Source organism: Larus michahellis, chromosome 2 (assembly GCF_964199755.1).
Source record: "Larus michahellis chromosome 2, bLarMic1.1, whole genome shotgun sequence".
Lineage (NCBI taxonomy): Eukaryota > Metazoa > Chordata > Aves > Charadriiformes > Laridae > Larus > Larus michahellis.
The window spans coordinates 161,607,053-161,630,223 of record NC_133897.1 but is presented as its reverse complement, the minus strand read 5'-3'; the positions used below and the strand labels follow the sequence as shown (position 1 = coordinate 161,630,223).

Here is a 23,171-nt window from a genome sequence, read left to right as displayed (position 1 = left end):
TGCTGGAGAGGGTGCAGCAGAGGGCTACCAAGATGATGAGGGGACTGGAACACCTCTCTTATGAAGAAAGGCTGAAGGATTTGGGTCTCTTCAGTCTGGAAAAAAGACGGCTGAGGGGGGATCTTATCAACACTTATAAATACTTAAAGGGTGGGTGTCAGGAGGATGGGGCCAGCCTTTTTTTCAGTGGTGCCTGGGGACCACTGAGGTAATGGGCACAAACTTGAACACAGGAAGTTCCATGTAAACATGAGGAGGAACTTCTTTAGTTTGAGGGTGGCAGAGCACTGGCACAGGCTGCCCAGAGAGGTGGTGGAGTCTCCAACTCTGGAGAGATTCCAAACCCGCCTGGACGCGTTCCTGTGCAACCTGCTGTAGGTGACCCTGCTCTGGCAGGGGGGTTGGACTAGGTGATCTCCAGAGGTCCCTTCCAACCCCTACCATTGTGTGATTCTGTGATTCTATATTTTCACCAAGATATTTCTTCTAAATCCTAAATTACTTTTAAAAAGTATTTTTTGCTGTAAATGTTACACTATATTATTGCTGTCTTTGCCTCCCATTTCCTCGCTGGAACTTTCTCCCACTGCTGTCATCTTCCTTCCTTTCACCCCTAAAATTGCCATTTACACTTCATCCTTAAAATTATGTGTGAATCCAGATGTATCTATCAGTAATGCTGCCATCGTCACGCTTTAGCACTTGCCCTAACCTGTGTGCTCGGATACCTTCAGTCTGCAGTACTCGTAGTCTTTCAGGTTAGTGCAAGACTTTCGTCTGCAGAAACAAACTCTTGTCTTTATCTAAGTCCTTTTCAACATATTGCAAGATGTCCAGTGTGTTAGCTAGGTCTGACTGGTCTATTTTTAAAATTGTTTTCTACTAAGTCGCCAGACAGAAAGGATACCATCTTTGAGGTGTTCTGTTAAATTATTGTTCTCAGTTGCATGTAGTCTTATTACAAGTATCTTAAATCATGAGTACACGTTATAATGGAGGTGAAATCAAGATCAGATTGTGTGTTCAAAGCCCCCAGCTCCTGAATGTGGTGTTAAGAAGAAAGAAAATTTGAGTTCTGACTTTGGAAACTTTATATTTTTTGTTCGTAGGAATGATTCTGTAAAATAGAACATTTCAACAGCATAGCAATAACAAATCCGAGCGTGAATCGGGATTCAGCTTATGATTTTTAAACCCCAAAAATGCAAAGTTAGCACTATTTGGCTTGGATTATGATTGGAAAACAGGAATCGTCGTTGGCTTTGATAGTGTCATATGTATGAGGCCTTTCAAAAGGTTGTGTCTAGATCATGAAGTGACTTTAGCTCATTCTTGCCCAAGAGTCAGTATATTAATCTGTTATCAAATTTAAACTTTTTCTGGTATCTAATTTGGGAGGAATCTTGTTCTGTGACAGCTCTGAAAGCATACAGCTGCTAAGGAATGTAATATACACCGAACGCCTGGGAAAAAAAGTTAATGTGAAGTTTTACCAGTATGATCTCAGATTGGCAAGAATCCACACTGAAGCTTTGATCACAGCATGGCAGAAGTGTATCCTTGTCAGTCTGAGTCCTTTTCAGTTACTAGTGATCCAGTCTGGATCTCCTTCTGACAGACCTAATGAAGAGATTTCTTTATGGCATGATATTTGAGTTGTTCTGCACTGCTTAAAGACCAAAAAAGTAACAAGGTGGGGAAAAGGCAAGAGAAAAGTTTGAAGAATAACTAGGAAGGAGGCTAATAAATGCTTAGAAAAGGCAGGAAATACTGTTCATGATGGATGGTAAACACAGACAAGAAATTGGGGAGAACGCAGTTTTGTCGGAACGGAGTAAGTAGCAAAGTGAAGGGACTGGAAACATGAAATACGTCACTTTACTTTCTGTGCATTTGACTCTCTGGGTCCTATTACAGATATACGTTTGCCCTCAGCCTTAGGATGGAGATGGATTCGTTTGGATTTTTGTTTATTCAGTCCATCATTTACATAGCTGGACTATTTTCCTAGCTCCCATGCTGAACGTAAAGGCAGGATGGGAGGATGAGCAGTCATGCCAGGATTGCAGCCACCCTTCATTCACGCTGTCTGCAGGTCTGTGGTCAAAGACTTGTTTTCCACACCATATATTTGTAGGTAGATTAGAACAGGGAGAGACAGTGTTTAACTACGAACTACCTTGATGTGTAGTTCTTTCTTTCAGTTAGCATTTACATCAAATAAGGATATTGATCGATCCTGAAGACCTTTGTTCCAAGTTAAATGTTTGTTTGATTTAAATACTGATTTCCTTGTGAAGAAACTTTTCCCTCCAAAATGAACACTCCTGTTCCCTTATTTTCTGCAGAGGAGTCTCTTTCAGTGTGTGGTGTCTGTAGGTTATTCTCCAGCGAGACAAGACTCAAAGTGCATTTTCTTGGTTTTACAGTGTGAACGTCTTTGAATGCTTATTTCCTGAATCCCTCACTGCATTGACCACAACATCTGAAGAATTGCCCCTTCTTGGTCTGTGTCCATCAGCTCTAGTTTTTGTTATAGTTGTTGCTCTTCCATTTCCAGTGCTTGTTAGCAGGAATGTGTAATGGTAGCAAGATACTTTCTGGTTTAATTAATTTATTTTCATAAATACAGTGTATTACTTGTACCAAATCTCTTTGAAAGAAACGTAGAAACTATGTACGGTTCTTTGTCCAAATTTATTTTTTTCTTTTTGCCTCAAATTACTGAACCAGAGCAGGATATTTTTTCATTCCTAGTCTCAACCAACATTTTAAATCAGTGTACTATAGTAACAGGTTAAATTTGCTTGCATGTTATGTGTTTTTTGAACTTTTTACATTTAAATACTGATAGACACGTATGCTGCTAATTTGCCATGTTTAGGCCTGTAATGTATTTTATGTGTCATACTGGACCAGAGATTATTGTCCTGATGTGAAAAACTCACCAGTGGATGATTGTGTAAAGCTTTAAGTCTTGTCCTCAGTATTATTTTTCCTGAATGAACAAGCCACTGAGATCTCTCTTCATTCAGAGCAAATCCTGCCTACCTCATGTACAGAAAACTGCTAGAGAGCAGAGAAGAAGTCTTTGTTCTCTCTAAGAAAACAAAACCAGCCCCCCAAAAATCAGCTAACCTATGCCCATGGTCTTGTTCACCATGTCAACTCCCCATTCTTTTCCTTAATTTCTAATTGTTCTGAACAGTATATTGGGGTGAGCACTGCAAACAGGCATTTTTAGGCCACCTTGCTTATAGCACATTAGCATGAACAGCTTTAGTCAGAAATACAGGGCTTCAGATGCTCAGTAATACACAGACATTTGACTTGCATGATCTTTGTTTCAGGGTTGAAATTTTGCAAAATTACATTGCCACTCTAGACAGTCTTCTCCTGACCCAAGATTGCATCTATCCTCTAAAGTTCTCCTGTTGCTCTGGAGTCATCCTTCAGGCTCACTCTGAAGACGGCCAAGAACCATAGAATCATAGAATGGTTTGAAGGGAGGAATTGGTTGGAAGATATCACCTAGTTCCAACCCCCCTGCCATGGGCAAGGATACCTCCCACTAGACCAGGTTGCTCAAAACCCCATCCAGCATGGCCTTGAAGAAGATTGTATTAATCGCTAATCATTGTTAATCACTAAGACGATTATGTCAGTCTTTCTGCACAACTGTTCGTCTTTAGTCCACTTTTTTTCAACTCAGTGGGATATAAGTCTTTCCTGGTATCCAAGCCAGAAAGCTGGTGGCCCCTTCAGGTAGGATTCTTGGGCCTTGCATGCAAGGGATTCGCTAAACGCTGCTGACTTGTTCTGCATGATGACTTTTATATGGTCTCTTATTTCAACCACTTAGCTAAAATGGTCATCCAAGCCGTCGGTATTTTATCCTACGGTTAACTCTGATAGTCTTCTTTCTGACATTCACAGACCATGTTTTGCCTCTTGTATTCTTCCGGAAAAATTCAAAGATTACTTTTCTCTGCCCCTCTTGACGTCACCCTCTCTTATTCTGTTCACGTGACGTTCCTTTTTTGCCACATCAAATAAAACCTCGTGTAATTTTCCAAGGTTTTTTGCTCCTTTCTGACCTACTGTCCCATTTCTCATACCTGTAAAGATTTTGACTTCTACCTTTGCTCAGTCCATGAAGAATTCATTGCTCATTACTTTTTCCAAACAAGTTTCTTAATGCCTTCTTCCATATTGTGCTTAGTTATGTGGATTCTTAATGAAGAGCAATTTGTACCTCATTGTCTTCTTTCAATTATTCTTCAAATATATGATGACAGTAACTGTCTGTGGTTGGGCTGTTGGTATATTGATACTAATGCCTGTCACACAAAACTGCCGCTGGCTCATTTATGTTGTGCTCTCCCACCTCTCTTTCTGTGTCTGCTTACTGTCTCTTGTTTTATATTGAAATTATAAGGTCTTTTGGGGCATGAAATACTTTTTGTATGTAGCATACCTGATACAATCCAGGTCCTGGTGCAAGGGACTACGCTAATATTAACAATAAAGAGCAGTAGTTGGCTGCTGAATTCTTTCTCTTTTTCTCCCATTCAGAAATAAGAGACAGGATGATGTTCTTCCTACCTCTGTAGCTTGGGGCGTAGGGTTAAGTCTATTCCTGAAAAGCATAGTAACCTATTTTCAACCTAGATTTCTACATAATTTGCTCTTCAGAGTAAGTGTATCAACTGTTTCACTACCTAAGCACATTTTTATCAAAATAAAGATACTGCATTTCACCCTCTGTTTTAATTCCTTTCATCCTTTTATTCCATGATCTCTTCAGGCTCCAGTAAAATCCTACCATGGTAACAGTCGCTTGCTTCAAAGTGACAACGGCAGCAATGCACAGCAAAGGTTACACAGCAGCTTGAAGCCGATCACAAAACAGAATTTTATAGTGTAACACATCTTCAAAAATAAATATCTACTGATATTAGCATGGCAGTCATGTCAAAGCCATATTTCAGCAGCACACCTTGTATTTCAGTCTGGCTCTGATTTGTACCTACGTGATGCTGGGTGCGCTGTTAATCTAGAAGATTTGCCAACACGTGGATTTATATATATAGGTTGATTGTCAAGATTGTGGTTCTTTTAGGACATGAAGCAATTTGATACTTAACTTGATGTGGTACCTGCAAGGTTTTAATTGGGGCAGATGGCCCTGTTTTCTCACGTTCTGTGGAGTTCTTGTCATCTGTGTAACATATAAAAAAAATTTCATGTTGAGATTTCTGTCCCATTACAAGTCTTGAAATGATGGCAATCTTGCCGTACTTCCGCAGCAGGAAATCTGGTGATACAGCATTTTGTCAGTTGAGTGAAGTTGCCAGTCCCAGTCTGTGTCAGCATATATTCAACCAGACAATTGCTAATTTTTTAAAAAAAATTTGCATCACCAATATGAAGATTTGTTTGCCACCTTGCATTTTTTATTGTATGCAAAGCAACTCGTGCATATTCAAGTCTCTTATTATTCTGTAACTATTGTGTGCCAGATTGCCTTTGGTTTATAGCTTATTATAGAGGATCACGTGATGAAATTAGTGTTTTCTGTGTGCATCTCTGTGTCTTTTTCACACAATATATCTATATGTAAACTAGAACCAAGAGAGAGTTCAAATTATTCAAATGGCACTGAACTAAATGGTAGAGGCAGCCCTGTAGGCACCAACATAAGCTGACACATCACGTATCCAGGTGCTCTCTGTGATCTAGAATGCTTATATTCACTTTTCCTTTTAATCCTTTCTGTAGATATTTTGTATATTTTCCTACTGTGGTGTCTATATGAATAGGAGCATCTGTAACGTAGTGTAAGGTTTTGAAATCCTGCAAGATCTCTGTGATTAACTTTTCTTCTTCGTGGTAAACTGAAAGGCAACATTCAATCTGAAATCAAGGGAGAGATTCTGTAGAGGATTTGGGGTCAAGCCCAGCAAGACAGTTTTAAACACTACGGACCTGCAACTCCTGCTGACTTCAAAGGAAATTTGAGATATTCATTATTTCTCAGGTTGAGCTCTAGAATAAGAAAGCGGCTTTAGCATCTTACTGCAAATATATTTTTTTACTCCTTTTCAGGGAAGGGAAGAAGTATATTTGACGGCTTGAATTAATTTCTCTCTAATTAAAGACGACTTGCTTGTTTTGAAAGGAAGAGATTCCTCTAAGAATTTTTAAGACGTTTTTAATGTCATTTACATGTATTTGGATGGTCCTTGGATATTTAAATTAGTAACATTTATAATTTAGAAATGTTGAGCTTCTTGTGAAGACATGGAGGTGAAAGTCCCGTTGGCTTTTGTGACAGACACATTTAGCTAGTAGAGTATTTATGTGGGTACTGAATTGATTTATTATGCCAGCTGTGTGTGGTTTCAGCTTCTTGCTGTCATTCTTTAGCGAAGGATAAGCAGCCAGATGCTTTTCAGCTGGCTCTCAAACAGAAAAGAGGTCTTGGCTGCTACTCTTCAAAAGATTTCAGATGCCAATAAAAAGAACTGAGTGTAGTGACTTCATTTATCCCGATGGCAGCTGTCCCACTGTTTCATCAATTTGAGGGATGTGAATTAACGGTTTGAGATTATTCCCTGTGGAACAATCTAATAGGAACCAAGAAGAAGCATGTAAACATTGAACAGATTTGAAATGTAAATATCCAAAATAATGTGGTGATTTGTCAAACTAAAAGGATTACAGATAGCTGTCCAAAAAAGATACTGGGAGCTAGAAACACCAGAAATAAGGGCATTAGTCTTCTTTACCCTGCGTGACAAGGCTAATAAAATCACATTGATAAAGTCAGGTAGGAAGGTTAAATTAACTTTCTTTATTGGCCATTTTCATTTCAAAAGCATATAAAACTGAATAAGTATTAGATTGCTGCTATTGAATTGAATGAATTCCTGGTTTCATTTCATTTTCGTGTCAACTGTGCTTTATTTATTTTCCTTTCTTCTTTATTTATGTACGCTCACAAAACTATATTTAAAATTATTTACGGGTTTTGATTTACAGTGACTAAAGTGAGACTGTACGAGATCCTTCTCAGACTGCGTTGCGCATTCTTGCAGCTCTTAGCAAAGGCAGTGTAATTTTTCTGGCCTGAGGCATGTTGTCAGGGGGTTATATATAGTGCACTAACACAGGAGAAGTTAATGTGTATTACATAATTAAAGGGCCAAATTTCAGACACCCCTATTTGTGTATTTTTTTTATGATCTCTGGTATCAAGGGCTGCAATTGGGAGCTGATGCCTAACAAGCTGTGAGATTTTAGTTATCTAACATTTTTAACTGCAGCTTCCTATCTGAATTCATTAGTGATTAGACCTGCGTCTGCCAATTATGATCTTCAGTAGTAAATCACAGGTGACATTACAGTGGGGGTCTGCTACAGGCCACCGGACCAGGAAGAGGGAGCATGAGGCCCTCTATAGACAGCTAGGAGCAGCTTCACGTTCGCAAGCCCTGGTCCTCGTGGGGGACTTCAACCGCCCCAATATCTGTTGGAAGGGCAACACAGCAGGGCATAAGCAATCCAGGAGGTTCCTGGAATGTGTCAAGTTTAGCTTCCTTTCCAAGTGATAGAGGAGACGATGAGGAGAGGAGCTATGCTGGACCTTTTTCTCACCACCAAGGAGGGGCTGGTGGGGGCTGTGAAGTTCAAGGGCAGCCTTGTCTGCAGTGACCATGAAATGGTGGAGTTCAAGATCTTTAGGGCAGCGAGGAGGGTGCACAGCAAGGTCACTACCCTGGACTTCAGGAGAGCAGGCTTTGGCCTCTTCAGAAATCTGCTTGGTAGAGTCCCATGGGATAAAGCCTTGAAGGGAAAGAAGGGCCAAGAAAGCTGCTTAATGTTCAAGGACCACCTCCTCCAAGCTCAGGAACGATGTATCCCAACAAAGAGGAAATCAGGCAAAAACGCCAGGAGGCTGCATGGATGAACAAGGAGCTTCTGGACAATCTCAAACGGAAAAGTGAAGTCAAGAGAGGGTGGAAGCAAGGACAGGTAGGCTGGAGGAATACAGAGAAATTGTCCGAGCAGCCAGGGATCAGGTTAGGAAAGCTAAAACCCAGATAGAATTAAATATGGCCAGGGAGATCAAGGGCAACAAGAAAGGCTTCTATAGGTATGTCGGTGCGAAAAGGAAGACTAGGGAAAATGTGAGCCCTCTCCAAAATGAAATGGGAGAACTGGTCACCCAGGACATAGAGGAGGCTGAGGTGCTCAGCAACTTTTTTGTCTCAGTCTTCACTGGCAAGTGCTCTAGCCACACTGCCCCAGTCACAGGATGTAAAGGCAGGGACTGGGAGGGTGAAGAACCACCCACTGTAGAAGATCAGGTTCAAGGCCATCTGAGGAACCTGAAGGTGCATAAATCCGTGGGATTTGATGAGTTGCATCTGCAGGTCCTGAGGGAACTGGTGGATGAAGTTTCTAAGCCACTGTCCATCATATTTGAGAAGCTGTGGCAGTCTGGTGAAGTTCCCACCTATTGGAAATGGGGAAACATAACCCCCATTTTTAAAAAGGTATAAAAGGCAGACCTGTGGAACTACACATCGATCAGTCTCACCGCTGTGCCCTGCAAGATCATGGAGCAGATCCCCCTGGAAACTCTGCTAAGGCACATGGAAAATGGAGAAGTGCTATGTTTCTGTTCATGATTTAGCTCCTTGCTTTTCGAAGAGAGGCTCAAGCTTCCGTTAATAAAGGGTACTTTGTTGATACCCATATTTTGTGACAGCATAAATTAGTTTTTCTGAGGGTGGTTGCAAATTCAGTTGTGTCAAGACAAGCACCCAACATCACCCACTTTTGTAGCATGTTGAGCTTGAACTTCAGCAGGAGCAGTTTAAAGTAACTTTCAATTAAAATCTTCAAATATGCTCGATAAAAGAAACAGAATGTGGAAAGGACTTCAGCTCATTCCTGTAGTTTTATCCGTATAATCTGAATCCTGTGCAACAAAGCCAGAGTCAGCATTGTGCTCTTGCATTAAGGTCAGTGACAATGTCAAGATTCTCTTTAGATGTTAAATCTTTCACCAGATAAAATCCACGTATATTTCGTCAGTATATCACAGGCTTACTGGCTCTGGGACCTCTGAATAATTTAACACCTGAACATACTTGTTATTGTTCAAGGAAAAGCTTTGTATAGCCTGATGAATTGACTGAAAGTTCAAAGTGATATGAAGTCCTGAGGGGTTTGTGCGTCTCTGAAATTTTCTTCATCTGATGGATATTTGAAACACAGAATTAAAAAGTGAAAAGTCAGTGTACAACAATGGGAATGGTTGCTTAGGGAAAAAGAAACGAAATTAGAAAAGAGCATCAGGAAAACAAACATATAGAACTTCTTTTTCTCCTTGCTGGTCTCTGAGGAGTTGAAAACATGCTTGGAAGCTTCGCTGTCGTTCTTCCCTTCTGTCCCGCTCCCCTCTTGAGCCACAATAACTGATCGTGACTGTATTTTCTGGACCTTGATTCTTCTAATACTACAGTTTACAGAACAATTTCATATAAATGACAATTGGAGAAGAACTTTTGAATCAGCTTCTAATTAAAAAAAAAATAACCCCTTTCTGATTCGCATAATTTAGATTCCACACTTTGCGAAATCTACCATGGTTGACCTATTCTTTTCAAAATTTCTTACGAGTTCAGTGCTGCCGGGAGCACACCATATACTGCTCTGGGATGCAGGGGTGCACTGAGATCCATTAAATCAATATCTGCCAATCCTTTGTCCTCTTTTTGTTACACTTCGTATGGTTATTGGAAGTACTGTGGAGCTTTGCTTTCCATCATGAGATGTAGGTGAGCCGGCAATTCTGTCTTCATTCCCCGTTGTTTGTGTAAGTGGACAATTTATAGACGCATTTGAGGGTATGAGAAGAGAATTTGTTGTAGAGAATGTGACCTCCTACAGTTTCAATCAGCTACTTTCTTAGAGTGAGAAACAAACATGATTTCTCTCTGGAAGCTTACTTCATAAAACATTTGCTAAGCCTAAATGAAAGAGAAATAGGCCTTAACAAAACCAAGCCATTTTCTGAAAAGAGAAGGAAGACAGGATTTGATGAACTGTGTGTTGCGTTTATGTTTGGCATTTATGATCCAGCAAATAAAACAGCTCTCTTCAATGAACACAGGGAGTGGTATGTACTGAAAACACCTAACAAATGCCTTTGCATATATCTTGCATACCAAAAAATGGCTACTCCATTCTCTCCTCAAAAGTACATTATTTTATCACTAAACACTTGAGAGAATGCATTTCCTCCACGACTTACAGTTTTCTGATGTGTTTTTACTGGCCTGGAATACTTTGCATATGAATTTTTTATGGATCTGGTAAAGAATAAAGATTTGTTCTTGAATTCTAGTAAGTGTGGTGTATTTTAATAATTAACAGTCATCTGTTTGAACTCTTGGAAATTCAATACCAAATTGTGTTGGTTTTTTTCTTTTTGACAAAAAGCAAAACTTCCAAGAAAAATTTTGTAGCTTTCAATTGTTTCTGTCGCTATCCTTTCAGTAATGTAAAAATTGCTGCCTCACAAAGAGTAGATCTTAGGAGTCTATTTCAGTAATATTTACATTTCACCGTTTTCTAATAAAAGTACTTCTATGGGCAAACTGTTGGCTGGGAAAAAAAAGAACAGAAAAGAAAAAGAAATGGGTACAGTAGATGTTTTTTCATGTGGTTTTCAGTGGATTCACATCTCAGTGCTTCTAGAGGAATTGTTTGACTTCAGATTTATTCAAATAAGGACGGTTTTGAATGAATGACTGCTGAGAGATTAAATCTGTCTTCAAAGACCTGTATTCCTGCACTTTCACAGCTCTCCGTGCATATAACTGAGATGCTGCGTTACTGCTCTCAGTAGTCTCTCTAGCCATACACTTATTAATCAAAAGTGCTCCCTACAAATTTTGTGTAAAACCGACATTTTCTGTCAAACTGATCTGATTTCTAATTTCTGTGGTGTCTTTCCATTAATCATCACAATACCGGGTACGTATCGGAAAAGTGAAATTTCTGTAACCTCTTCAATTTCTCCGCAGGTAAAAGAAGAGGAGCCATCAGCCAACCACACTTTGATGATTCAAGAGACGCTGCAGCAGGCGTCGGTGGAGCTGTCGGAACAGCATCACCTGGTCGTCTCCTCAGACGAAGTGGAGGGAATTGAGACGGTGACTGTCTATACGCAGGGCGGAGAGGCATCAGAATTCATAGTTTATGTTCAGGAAGCTGTGCAGCCTGTAGAAGAACAAACTGTGGAACAATCGGTGCAGGAGCTCTAGAGAACAGTGATCAAAGGAGATGGCTGCTTGATTTGCCAAAGCCAAAACTTTGGGGTTTTTTTCCCTAGCCAAAAGCACGCAAGCTGACAAATTTTGTTGATTTGTGAAACGAGGCCTTGTCACTAGATAGTGATCTGACTGGATCGTTGGATTGTATCAGTGACTTAGGCATATTATGTACAAAACCTCCTCAGTCTTTTTTTTTTTTCTAAAAAAATGTTCATATTTTGAGGAGAAAGTATTCTTCCCCTTCTTAGAAGATCTCTCACTTGATTCCTGTAAATCCCCACAAATATTACCTGTTCAAAACCATGTTATCCCACGATAATAAAACATCTATGAAGGTAGCTAGAATGTCTAGAAAAGTCCATTTCATCCCATTTCATACATACTTAATATGTGCTTGACTTGACTGGGAGCAGAGCTGGTTTCCCTTTAAACCAGAAGGGCTTCTTATCCCTGAGTACATGCTTAGAATGCATTTGCCGAGTTGTGGATCTAATCCAAACAAAGGCTCAAGACTTTAATTAGCAACATACCACAGATGGACTGTAGTTTGTACTTGTGAGATGATCCTTTGAGTTTGGGAGGTATTTAAAGCCATATATGATAATTCTGGGTACCAGCAGGATGACTGTTACTTAGATAACTGAATAATGATAACTCTTTCCACCCCACTGGATAAATACCTGTCCAGTACCATACGATGAAACCAAATTTGTCAAATCAATGAAATATTCTCTTGTTTTTAAGGAAAAAAATTTATATTCAAATGATTTGTAAATGCTCTAAAAGGTATATGTTCATATGTTTTAAACAGATATGCTTGTAAATATGATTGTGTGAAAGAACTTGTACAAAGAAACTTAAGTAAATATTGACAAGAATATAGATATTCTTACTTATGCATGTATATAGTTCCAGATTTTTCTTCATGAATCTTGAGTTGTTTCTGATTTAATATTTTTAAATTTGAGCTATAAAAGTTATTAATTAATAACAAAATTGTCACTTTTTTCCTAATGTTCTCATTTCTTACATGTTGTCTTCCCTTAACAGCTAAGTAAAAAAAAAATGCTGTTTTGCACCGACTCTGACAAATTATTCCTCCAGTTAGTAGTGTCTAATCAAGAAAGTGGCATAACGAAGTCTAGACGGACCTTTCTGTGTGATTTAACTTCTTTATGGGTGTTCTGGGTAGAATAGTGGAAAAAAGCTTTTGACTAAGTCGATGTAAGGATCACATTTTTGTGAATTTTCTGCATCCTTTTTTTAAAAATTTTTAAAATGCTTTTCAGTTCAGGTTTTTTCTTAAGTTCCAGGTTTTCTCCCAACTCTGCTTGGAAATGCAATGGTTGGAAACACACGAGATGTAAGTCAGGAAGGACTTTCAGCTGTGTTGAGTACTGCACGTTGATCTCTCGCCTCAATGAATACATTTTCTTCTTCCTAGAATTTGCAACACCTTTAATGCTATGAGGAGGTAAATATTTCCTCTTTAAGCAACTGTACTTTACAAAGTGAGTGTCCAAAGATTTGAATTTTTTCAGAAGCATAAAGAAAACAAAGAGAGCTTTGTTTATACCAGGCATTTGTTTTGAGACGACGTGACTTTCCACTTGTCTTTTGTTTGGATTTGGAACAACCAAAAAGGGGAGAATTAAATCTTCTGCTTGGCAAGCTCTGCTTCTGTTGTCACCTAAACAGCACAGATTGTTTTCAGTGTAGATTCAACTCCTTTTATCCAATTAATCTTTTCTGAGGGTTAGGTGACCTTTTCAGTTCAGGGGAGACAAGCAGTCTACAGTTTTAAGTTAGTCAAGTAGCTCCTGTTTCTGAAGGTTATACATTCTTCCCACACACGGGTAATTTTCATTAGCATTTATTACACTACATGGTCTTCTGTTTTTTACTCTTTCCTTGACACCTGAGGAGTATCTTGGTTTTAAGCTAACACTTGGCAAATATTACTCTTTAAAAGCTTATGCATGCATAAATCGAGTAACTGATGGGCCAACTGATCTGCACAGCTAGGAACACATCAAATGTTTCTGCAAACGTGTTCAGCTCAGAGGGGAGATTACGTCTTGGAGTCGTGCAAAGGTTTTAAAAAATGGAAAAAGGAAGCTGCAAATAATTTTAGTGGCAGCAGAGTCTTACTTAATGGAAGGTAAGATTCTGATGCTTGAAGTTGATTCTTCAAAAGGTCTTACAGAAATTAACTAGGACGCTAGTTCTGGAAGGACCTCATGTTATAGAACGGCGTGAGCATCTGTACGCAAAGGGGATAATTTGGACTTCATAGGGCCAAAGGCACCGGAGGGGGTATGGGAAATGGAGGTTCCAAAATTTTTTACATCCCTAATTTATTATCTCCACACAGGGTAATTTCTCTTTCCTGAATAGAGAAGAAGATGGGATCTGCCTTTCTTCCTGATGTGGTTGGATTTCTGTGACTGGTTGTGGTTCCTCTCAATCCCAGCCCTGTTTCTTGATACTGGTGATTTTAACCAGCTGTTGCAGCACCCTAATTTAGATGAAGCTGCAGTAGCAGAGGTTTTGTACTGCATCTGTATCACTTCCCCGCAAAATCCATGGGATGGAAAGAGAAAGGAACTGCATACTTCTACTTTGCTGTTTTACCTCAAATTTTGGGTTGTATGAAATCACAGCTAGAGACAAGAGTACTACAGAGATGATAATGTTAGGCCAATTGTGCCTACTATAATAAGGAATTATGCTCCTTGAGTATATATACTTGAATGCTTTTAGTGGCATGTTCTCAAACAAGATTACAGAGGTGACATTACTACAAGTCTGAGATTTTCAAAATGTTTGTAATAAATTTCTTCTAAAGTTATAAAGTTCTGAGTCCACATAGTGTCCTAGCACTGCCGTATAGTATGTGGCACTTAATCCATTTGGTCTTCATAAAGAAAAAGAAAAATATTTTCACATTCCAATAAATTTGCTCCCAACATGGACACGTGCTTTACAAACTTAAAAAAACTAAAACACACCTCCCCTCCCCCATCTCAAGAATGAGCGAATACTGTTAGCACAGTAGAGAAAGGAAGAAAGTAGCAGAAATAATATTGCAAGATATTCAAATGTTCAAATAAATGCTTTAAGCTCCAAGTGGCCAGAGAGTTTGGCCTGTGAGGGAACCTTTTGGAGCTGTGTTCAACTGCAGGATCAGGATTTGATTTTTGGCTTGAACTCTTCATGCCTGTCTTTGGAAGAGTCGTCTCATTCGCTGCTCCAGATTCTCGAAGCTTCGGTAAAGTCAATGGAGATGGGAAAATTTACCCAATGAGGAAGTTCTAAATACGGGCCCCTTCTGAGAATAGAATTCTTGGTATGAAAGAGTACTGAATAACGGAGACTAACCCCTTTGGGAGGACTTTTTTCCAAAGTCACACCTAATCTTTTATGGAGGTAGGAGAATTATCAGCCGGTCTTATGCCTTAAAAGACTGCCAGACTGTCTTTCCTTGTGTTGCTTAAATGTGGAGTCATATTTCTGTAAGAACAACGAGGTTTAACTGAGTGCTGTTCAGCTGTCATTGACTTGAAGAGAATATTGATTTTTATTTTTTAATTATTTTGATCGGAAAATAGCGATGCTTATGAGAGTGCACATAGAGCTGAGTGAAACAGATGGTGTACACAAAATCATAATATGTGGGTTGTTACAGTTTTTTGGTGGTTTGTTTTGGGTTGGGGTTTTTTTGCACCAGATTGCAGTTTCTGCTTTTTGTAGGTATGTTTGAGCTGTATGTGAAAGTTCAAACAGGGAAAGACATGAGCTCATTTGCAGATTGCATCATTAGCGAAAATGTTGTTTCTTTAGGTAATGCTAATAATACAGTCTTTGCTCATAACGTGACAAACTGCAGATGTTCTTTTCCCTTTTGTAATCTGATGACAGTGAGGTGACTGAGTTCTACTGCACGTGGCTCGACAGCTTCTCAATTTGCGACTCCAGCTTTCCCGTCATTAGCAGACATCATTTCCATCAATAGCAGCACTACTCCACTTGTCTTTTTTTCTTCCTTGAAACGAGGACAACTTTTCATCTTGGAAGACTTTCATGTTCACTCAGTCACAGAGATGTATTTTGGCACATCCTGAGAGTATCAAACTTGATATTATGATATAAATATGCAGTATTATATTCATCTCCACTATAATTGCACAAGGTACAGGTAATTGCTTAGTGATCTTTTTATGTGTTCCTGCTCTCAACTTGCCTCTAGTCGGCTTTAAGTGATTAAAAGCAATGCCACGCGTTTCAAAGGACAGTGCAAATGGCAGAGCCCTTGTATGTTCCTAACAAAAAATTCTGTTTAAGTCTGTTGTGTTCCCATCTGTCAACCTTTGAGATGGTTGGGCAGGGAAAGGAAGCCATCATGTGTTTCTTGGTAAAATACTAATGGATAAAAATGCCCTGTTTACATGTAAACATAATTCCTTTCGGTACAAAGCAGATCACGGTGCAGACTCACCATCCCAGAATGACTTTTCCTTTCTCAGAACAAGTTGCCAACGACCAGCCTTTCTCAAGCCTTTTCTCACATGAACCAGCAAAATGTTGTAGAGTACAGAGCATGTTGATGCCTATGGGAATGACTTGCCACATTGATAAAAAGCCGTCAACTGGGATGGATATTTGTCAAGGGGCACAGACTCAGCCCTCAGGTACAGTGGAGTTAAAATTCAACACAAGAATGGTGGCAAGGGACCACTGTGGGCGCAGCAGCATCTGGTTGGTGAGTGACTCCAGCTGCGCGTGTGTTCCTGCAGGAGGAGATTTCAGCTGAAGAGTTTGAGAGTTTCATGCTTGTTTTAGTGCAGCTGCCTGTTTTCCTCTCTCTGCTCTAAGTCTGAGGTGCCTGATAAACCTTCACCAAATTTCTAAGCTCTTTGGGTGAAGGAAAGGAATGGCAATAGTTATCCTTTTTTTTAAAAAAAAAAAAAATCCTTCTCTCATATGCACACGTAGCTCCCACACTCCCGACCCCTCTCCCCACCCCGGGGGGCGCAGGGCTGGGGATCGGGGTGTGGGTCCGTCCGTGCCAGCCCCTCGGGGCCGCTCCTCCCTCCTCACCCCTCTCCCTGCTCCAGCGCGGGCCCTGCCCCGGGCTGCAGTCCTTCAGGGACAACCTGCTCCCGCCTGGGCTCTTCAGGGGCCATAATTTCTTCAGAGGAAGGCTACACTTAGTAGAGCTTCATGCAGCTGGATTGGCCTTTTTTTTTTTTTTCTTTAGCTCAGTGGGGTTTTTTTCTGCTGAGTTCAGCTGGCTCGGTATGGGCCTACAGCTCCTCAGAAACCAAGACAAGAAGTTGGAGCTAAGAATTACTGAGAATGTTCTTTGTCCTTTCCCCTCTCTCTCTCTTGTCTTGGGTTGACCTAAGTTGACCAGGCGATTGTTCCTCTCTGTGGGATTTGGTTTACCTAAGTTAACCAGGTGATTGATGCCAAGTGCCCACACGTACAGCGGTCAACAGTACTTAAGGATTTAACCAGAGGAGAATAGGCAGCACTTAGTGTGATAGAAAAACATGATGGGATGTCATTGAGCAAAAGGAATGCTAGGCCAAATAACAGTATTAACGTACTGTTGGGGAGAACTATTAGCTTGAAAGACAGTACCTGAAATAGCAAAAGCTGCTTTTCTTGAGTTGTGCTATTATTGTGCTGATTAAAATACAGCTAGACATTAGGATGGAGCCTGGTGGGAAGAACAGGGCAGGTGACCTCAAAGGATTCTCGTACACCTCAGATTTCTGGGGATTTAATAACAACAAAGGAGAACAAAATGACATAAAGCCTGTTTTGTATTCAGAGCCACACCTAAGAAGGGTGCCTGTCAGAGCTTACTCTGAAGGAATTGATGGGATGGGCAATGATGGGATGTTAAATAAGGGCAAAATGTCATTATATTTTCTTACTCTTATGTCACTTATTCATCATGAAAAGTCCAGTGCAAGACTTGAGGTGAGTAGTGGTTGCCAGTAAAATACAAAAACACAAAATAAACATTTTTGACAGTGCTATAAATGACCCTTTTTATTCCCTATAAAAATATTTTTTACAGTCTGGTTTACTAAAAGCGGATGAAGAGGGAAATCACAGTGAATACATTGCACAGAGCTCTGCCTAATTTTTAAAATGCTGTAAATTTTTCTGAAAAGCTGGAAATAACTTTATCAGCCTAGGTAAATTAAAAGGGATCAAAAGGTCTTCGGTGTTTTGGAATGAAATCAAATAGTTAATGGGAATTCATAGAACAAGCTTGGTTATGTTTTTTTCTTCAGTTGAAGGAATGTTATCTTCTGGAACATAAGGGATCATTTTGTGTCATGCACCCAAATGAAATACTCTGTAATACAGTGTATTTTACAGGAACACGTAAGATCTATGAGAATGGGACCACAGGAGCTGCCTCATTTGTAATACTCTTTATGGGCTGGCAATGAAATAAAGGACAAAATACCACAGTGGATTACAGAGCTAGTCGGTGTTTTTACAATTTGCTTTGGAAATGGTTCTCCTTTTTGATTAGCCTTGATAGCATTTATTTTGCTACTACCCTTAGGAGTCAAAATACTTTCTGGGAGATGAAACCTGATTGGGCTTGGAGTATTAAAAACATACAGACTTTTTTGGTGCTGGGTAGTTTGTTCAAATCCATATCCAAATGGTAGGAATCAAGTATTTCCTTCATCTAACGGTAACTGAAACAGTTAGAGTTCAAATCCAAGATGCGTTAGAAAAGGTCCAAGGCAAAAAAATCACCATGTAATTGGGAATGAAGTAGCCTGTCAGTTTTTTACTGAAACAACATAACTTCAAACAGCCACGTGGAGCCTGAATTTAGGTCATCCTCAAAATAGTTGAAAAACACAATAGTAGATCAGTGGGGAGGTTTCTGCGGCTGTTGTGGTGCAAGTTCTGTGGCACACCTTTTCCTCTCTGAAAATAGGATTCATTTTGGTGATGACAGAAATATCAGGTAGCCGGCTTTTTAGATTATTCTGCCTGAAAGCTAACGTCCAGTCCAGTACAGAGGTGCTTTGTGTTGGAACCAGCCAATCCAAGCTGCCGGAATCGGAATTTAAAAAAAAAATAAAACCTGAAGAGCACATGTTGCTGATGAGAGCGCTCTTCACCAGTGGGGCTGGAGTCAGAGTGGGAAGTAAATAATCCAAGAGCAACTTGCTAAGAAGTTCAGACTAGTAAGAAGTTCAGACTAGAAAAAAAAATGGAAGACAAATTAAGAAACTTTTTTTTTCTTTGTGATCACATTACTGTTTTTCATCGTAACAAGCTCAGAACTTGTAACACCCACCCAAATGTCAAGAAAAAAAAAAAAATCACCTGATTTCACCTGGTGGCTTGTGTTGCCTCATTACAGCAGGAGTCTGTTCATGGCTCAATAGAAATAGGGTACATGAGGGATGCTTAGGAATACCCATAGATCACAATTCTCTAACTGACGTAAAAAACCCTGGATGATTTATCCCCTGTCTTTAAGTCTGGAGGTTTTTTGTGCATGCCTCTTACCCCTTCATCAAAGGTTAATCAGTTTATCCAGCAAAACCAGCCATCCTTCACTTGCCACGAAGTCAGCCCAGGCAGTGACATTCTGTTTGACATTTGGGTTCAGCTATTCAGGTTGCATTTTAAATCCTTAAATAACGAATCTCCTGTGAAGCCTTGCCTATCTAGAGTGCAGTCCCACTAGTCTGGAGCTGCTTTCAGCTTCTCCTTGGGTGAGTCCGGTACCTCGGGTGTTGACTTGAACTCCTGGGCACTGCCACAGCACAAGAACTTTTTACTGCAAATCATAGTACTCGCAACTTCTTGTGGCATAACTGTGCCGTTTTGTGAGGTCAGAAAACAGCCGGGGGACAGTAACACTTGAAGCTACTAAAATTATTTACTCGAGCACTAGACAGATGTCCACTTTTGAACCTAGAGATGTTCACTAAAGACAGTGTGGTCCTCAGGTGCTGTTCTCTTCCATTCGCTAGAGGTTACTCAATAGCTTTGCCAGCAGAAAAGGTCACGTAGGAGCTCTCTCATCTGCTCCAAGGAAACGGGAGCATTAACTTAATCCCATGCACTTCTCTTGAAGCATATGGGAGAGTTTCAGCTGAGCCCTCTGCTGACGGAGCTCTTGGGCAACCTCGATGGGCCTGCTGGTCATGAGCCTTTGGGGACTTCACTGTTATCAGGCAGCGTGGTCAGCTGTGGAAGAGGGCACGGTGGTGACTAGATAAAATGCCTTACGCTAGCATAGCTAAGGCTGGGAATAGCATGATAAGATTTGATTTACTTGAATGTGTTTCTTATTTAGAATAAGTGCTTTTCCCATTCACCTGAATAGAGTATTTTTTCCCTGGTGAAAGGTCTTTGCTAACATAATAGCATCTGCATTAGAGACGTGACCCACTATAGTTCTCTCTCTCTCTCTCTCTCTTGTTCTCTCTCTCTCGGTGTGATTTTAAAGAAAACAAAACAAACAAACAAAACCCCAAACCATAGACAAAGCTGTAGGCGGTGTACTTCAGCCAGTCTCAGTGCTTTAATTTTCCCGCATCAGAATGGAAAAAAAAGCCCCAAACCAACTGGCTGACATAAAATTTAAATTTGTGCGTACTTCAGCAGAAAATAAATAACAGAGGGGCTGCCCCAGTGGTTGTGTTATACTTGTTAGTGATTAGTCTAATACTGTTTTTATTTCACTTGTATTGAAACTACACCAGAACTTCCATTTTTCCTATGCGATGTGTTTAAGTACTGAGCCTCTCCAGAGCCTTGTCGGCGTGAGGGAGACAAAGGAAGCAGGCAGCGCTATTAGACTGCTGTGCAAAGTTGCAAGATGTTCCTTTTGACTAAAGCTAACATTTGTTTAGTCATACTTAAAACAGGGAGTCAGGGTGAAATCTGTTCCTGATGTTCTGTACTGAGCCAGATGCACCATGTACAAAGTTTACTGTGTCTTTTGGGGGTTTTTTTTATGTTTTTTGGGTTGTTTTTTTTTTAACCATCACCTTAAAAACTGTTACAGCAGGAAGCAAAGCGCAGCACAATATCTGGCAAGAACTGATAAAATGGAAATATATTACTATGTTTTACGTTCTGGAGTTTGTATGGGCCTATTTATTTTGCTATTAGTTTGTAGTAGAGCAGAATTTAGTCACTGGTTCATCTTGTGGTAGGTGCTGTAAAACCACACCGAAAATCCTTGCCCCCAACATCTTACTCTTTAAGTAGGCAGGATTGATATCAGCTCTTAAAATACAGTTTTCCCATGTCTGTAAATGGAGAACGGGAGCAGGGGGTAGCTGTAAATCTGTGGCAGAGCCAAGAGAAGCCAGCTGTCCTCCTGTTGTCTTTCCTACTGCCATACAAAATGCAAGGAAGCTCCTCAAAAGCCTCCGGGCAGGTGGAAGGAAGCGTATGTGGAGCCTCTCCTGGAAGAAAGCTCTACTCACACCTGAAAGGGGTTTTACCTGGAATCCCTCTCTACCGGCTTTGTCGAGCGCAGCGTCTTTAGCAATGCGGCGTGGAGACAGCGCCGAACACAGCTGTACGGGTCTGTAGCTCTGGGGACAAGTGAGAACCTGCAGCTTCTTGGATTCTGGTAACATTTCCGTGGCAGGGAGAGTGGAAGCACGAAAGGACAGGTCCTGGCTGAAGGACGGCACCCTGCTTTCGCTTGTTATGCTGTTTTTCAAGCAGTTACACTTTGGGGTGGTATTCTCAGCGTGGGAATCTAGGTGGGACCAGCTTTCAACATCTGCAGATGCATAAAATGAGCGTGTTTTGTCGTGTAGCTACCATCTCGCCTCTAGTGGTAGACGTTAGTAGATACTAACTAAGTTAGTAGATACTTGAGGAACGACTGAGGGAGCTGGGGTTGTTTAGCCTGGAGAAGAGGAGGCTGAGGGGAGACCTTATTGCCCTCTACAACTACCTGAAAGGAGGTTGTGGAGAGGTGGGGGCTGACCTCTTCTCCCTGGTGACAAGTGATAGGACAAGAGGAAACAGGTTCAAGTTATGTCAGGGGAGGTTTAGATTGGATATTAGGAAACATTTTTTCACTGAAAGGGTTATTAAACATTGGAATAGGCTGCCCAGGGAGGTGGTGGATTCACCATCTCTGGAGGTGTTTAAAAAAAGGGTAGATGGGGCACTTAGGGACGTGGTTTAGAAGTGGTTTTTGTCAGGGTAGGTTAATGGTTGGACTTGATGATCTTAAAGGTCCCTTCCAACCTCAGCGATTCTGTGATTCTATGATTCTATATCAAGGTAGGACTGTAATACCAAGGCAAGCATAAACACAGCTCGCAAAACCACACGTAAGGGATATTCTTGAAAAGCCCAAGTTTGTAGTGTTGCCAAAGAAGAGAAGTATTTCTGTCTTGATTTAAGAATATTAATGTGTTTAGCAGCAAAATTCTGTATTTATACTATTCTCTATGTAAGCCACCAGGACTTCTTTCCCTCTGCTCACTCCTCGAAGCAATGAAAGTGTGTTGTCTTAAGCTACAAACTTTGATTTTTGCTTTCTCTCTTCACAGCCTAGTTCACTAGATGTTAGCGCCTGCATTTTATGCTTAAATTTGGTTCACAAAGACTTCAGGGCACTGAGAGCGGTGAGGCATCAATAAGGTTTCTACGCTAGATGTCAGAATGTCCTACATCACAGCTCAGCATAAAGCCAGATTGTCATTTAATTGCATGTTTCCCAGTTGAGCCGAGATCCATCTGAATCGGACATTCATCCTTATTCCCTTGTGCTATATATTCAGAAGAATATGCCTTGCCACTTTTGAGATCTCTTGCTGCTCTTTTGTGATGCTGAATGCTTAGGCTGGTCCATTTTTCAACCCATGTTCGAGGCAGTTTGCTTTTTCCGTGTACTCAGAATTTTAAAAGGATTCTGTGAATTAAAGTATCTTACTTGTTCTGAGACAATAGACGCTGCTTATAAAACAGAAGGCACTAAGACTTGGACACTGTGTGATTTACTGCAAGCCCAAACCATTTCACTGAGGCTGACACCACAAGGGTATATGAAATTGTGTTTAAATCACCCTCCCAGTGATTTAGAAGGACTAGTTAAATACCTGATTTAGAAACTAATAATTGAGCCTATGTGAGCAGGCAATTATGCCTGCAGTAATTGCATGTGTTAGGAGCATGTATCATGAAAATGGGAACCAATGGGATTATCCCACTTCTCAGGAGGTTTTAGAGATTGAGGGGAACAGCTAGTGTGGTTAAAAGCAAAATTAGCTATGCATATGCAGAGATTATAAAGCATCAGCACACAAACAACAGAACTAATTCTCCAATGCCAAGGAGCTTGGGAGATCATTGCCACTGAGCATCCAACTGGGCGGCGGGGTGAGGCGGGAGCTGGGCAGTAGCTGTTGCACTCCTGACACACAGGTGTCTGGGGGACTCTTGCAATGTCTGGAATATGACCATAGAATCACAGAATTGCCGAGGTTGGAAGGGACCTTTCAGATCGTCTAGTCCAACCATCAACCTAACTCTGACAAAAACCATCACTAAACCATATCTCTAAGCACTATGTCTGCCCGTCTTTTAAATACCTCCAGGGATGGTGACCCAACCACTTCCCTGGGCAGCCTGTTCCAATGCTTAATAACCCTTTCAGTGAAGAAATTTTCCCTAATATCCAGTCTAAACCTCCCCTGGCACAACTTGAGGCCATTTCCTCTTGTCCTATCATTTGTTACTTGGGAGGAAAGACCGACCCCCACCTGGCTACACCCTCCTTTCAGG

At 40.6% G+C, this 23,171-nt stretch overlaps 1 protein-coding gene across 3 annotated transcripts in view; it reads left to right on the top strand.

The window, feature by feature from the left end:
- Window positions 1–12,438, top strand: part of ZFAT (zinc finger and AT-hook domain containing) — a 98,090-nt gene extending 85,652 nt beyond the window's left edge. For 2 of the 3 annotated variants that reach the window (XM_074577889.1, XM_074577890.1), the window contains exon 16: window positions 11,103–12,438. In XM_074577889.1, coding sequence (XP_074433990.1) covers window positions 11,103–11,342 — 240 coding nt within the window. In that variant the 3' untranslated portion in view covers window positions 11,343–12,438. The remainder of the gene's footprint in view (window positions 1–11,102) is intronic. The other variant, XR_012585800.1, reaches the window with a different exon arrangement.
- Window positions 12,439–23,171: the final 10,733 nt, after the last annotated feature.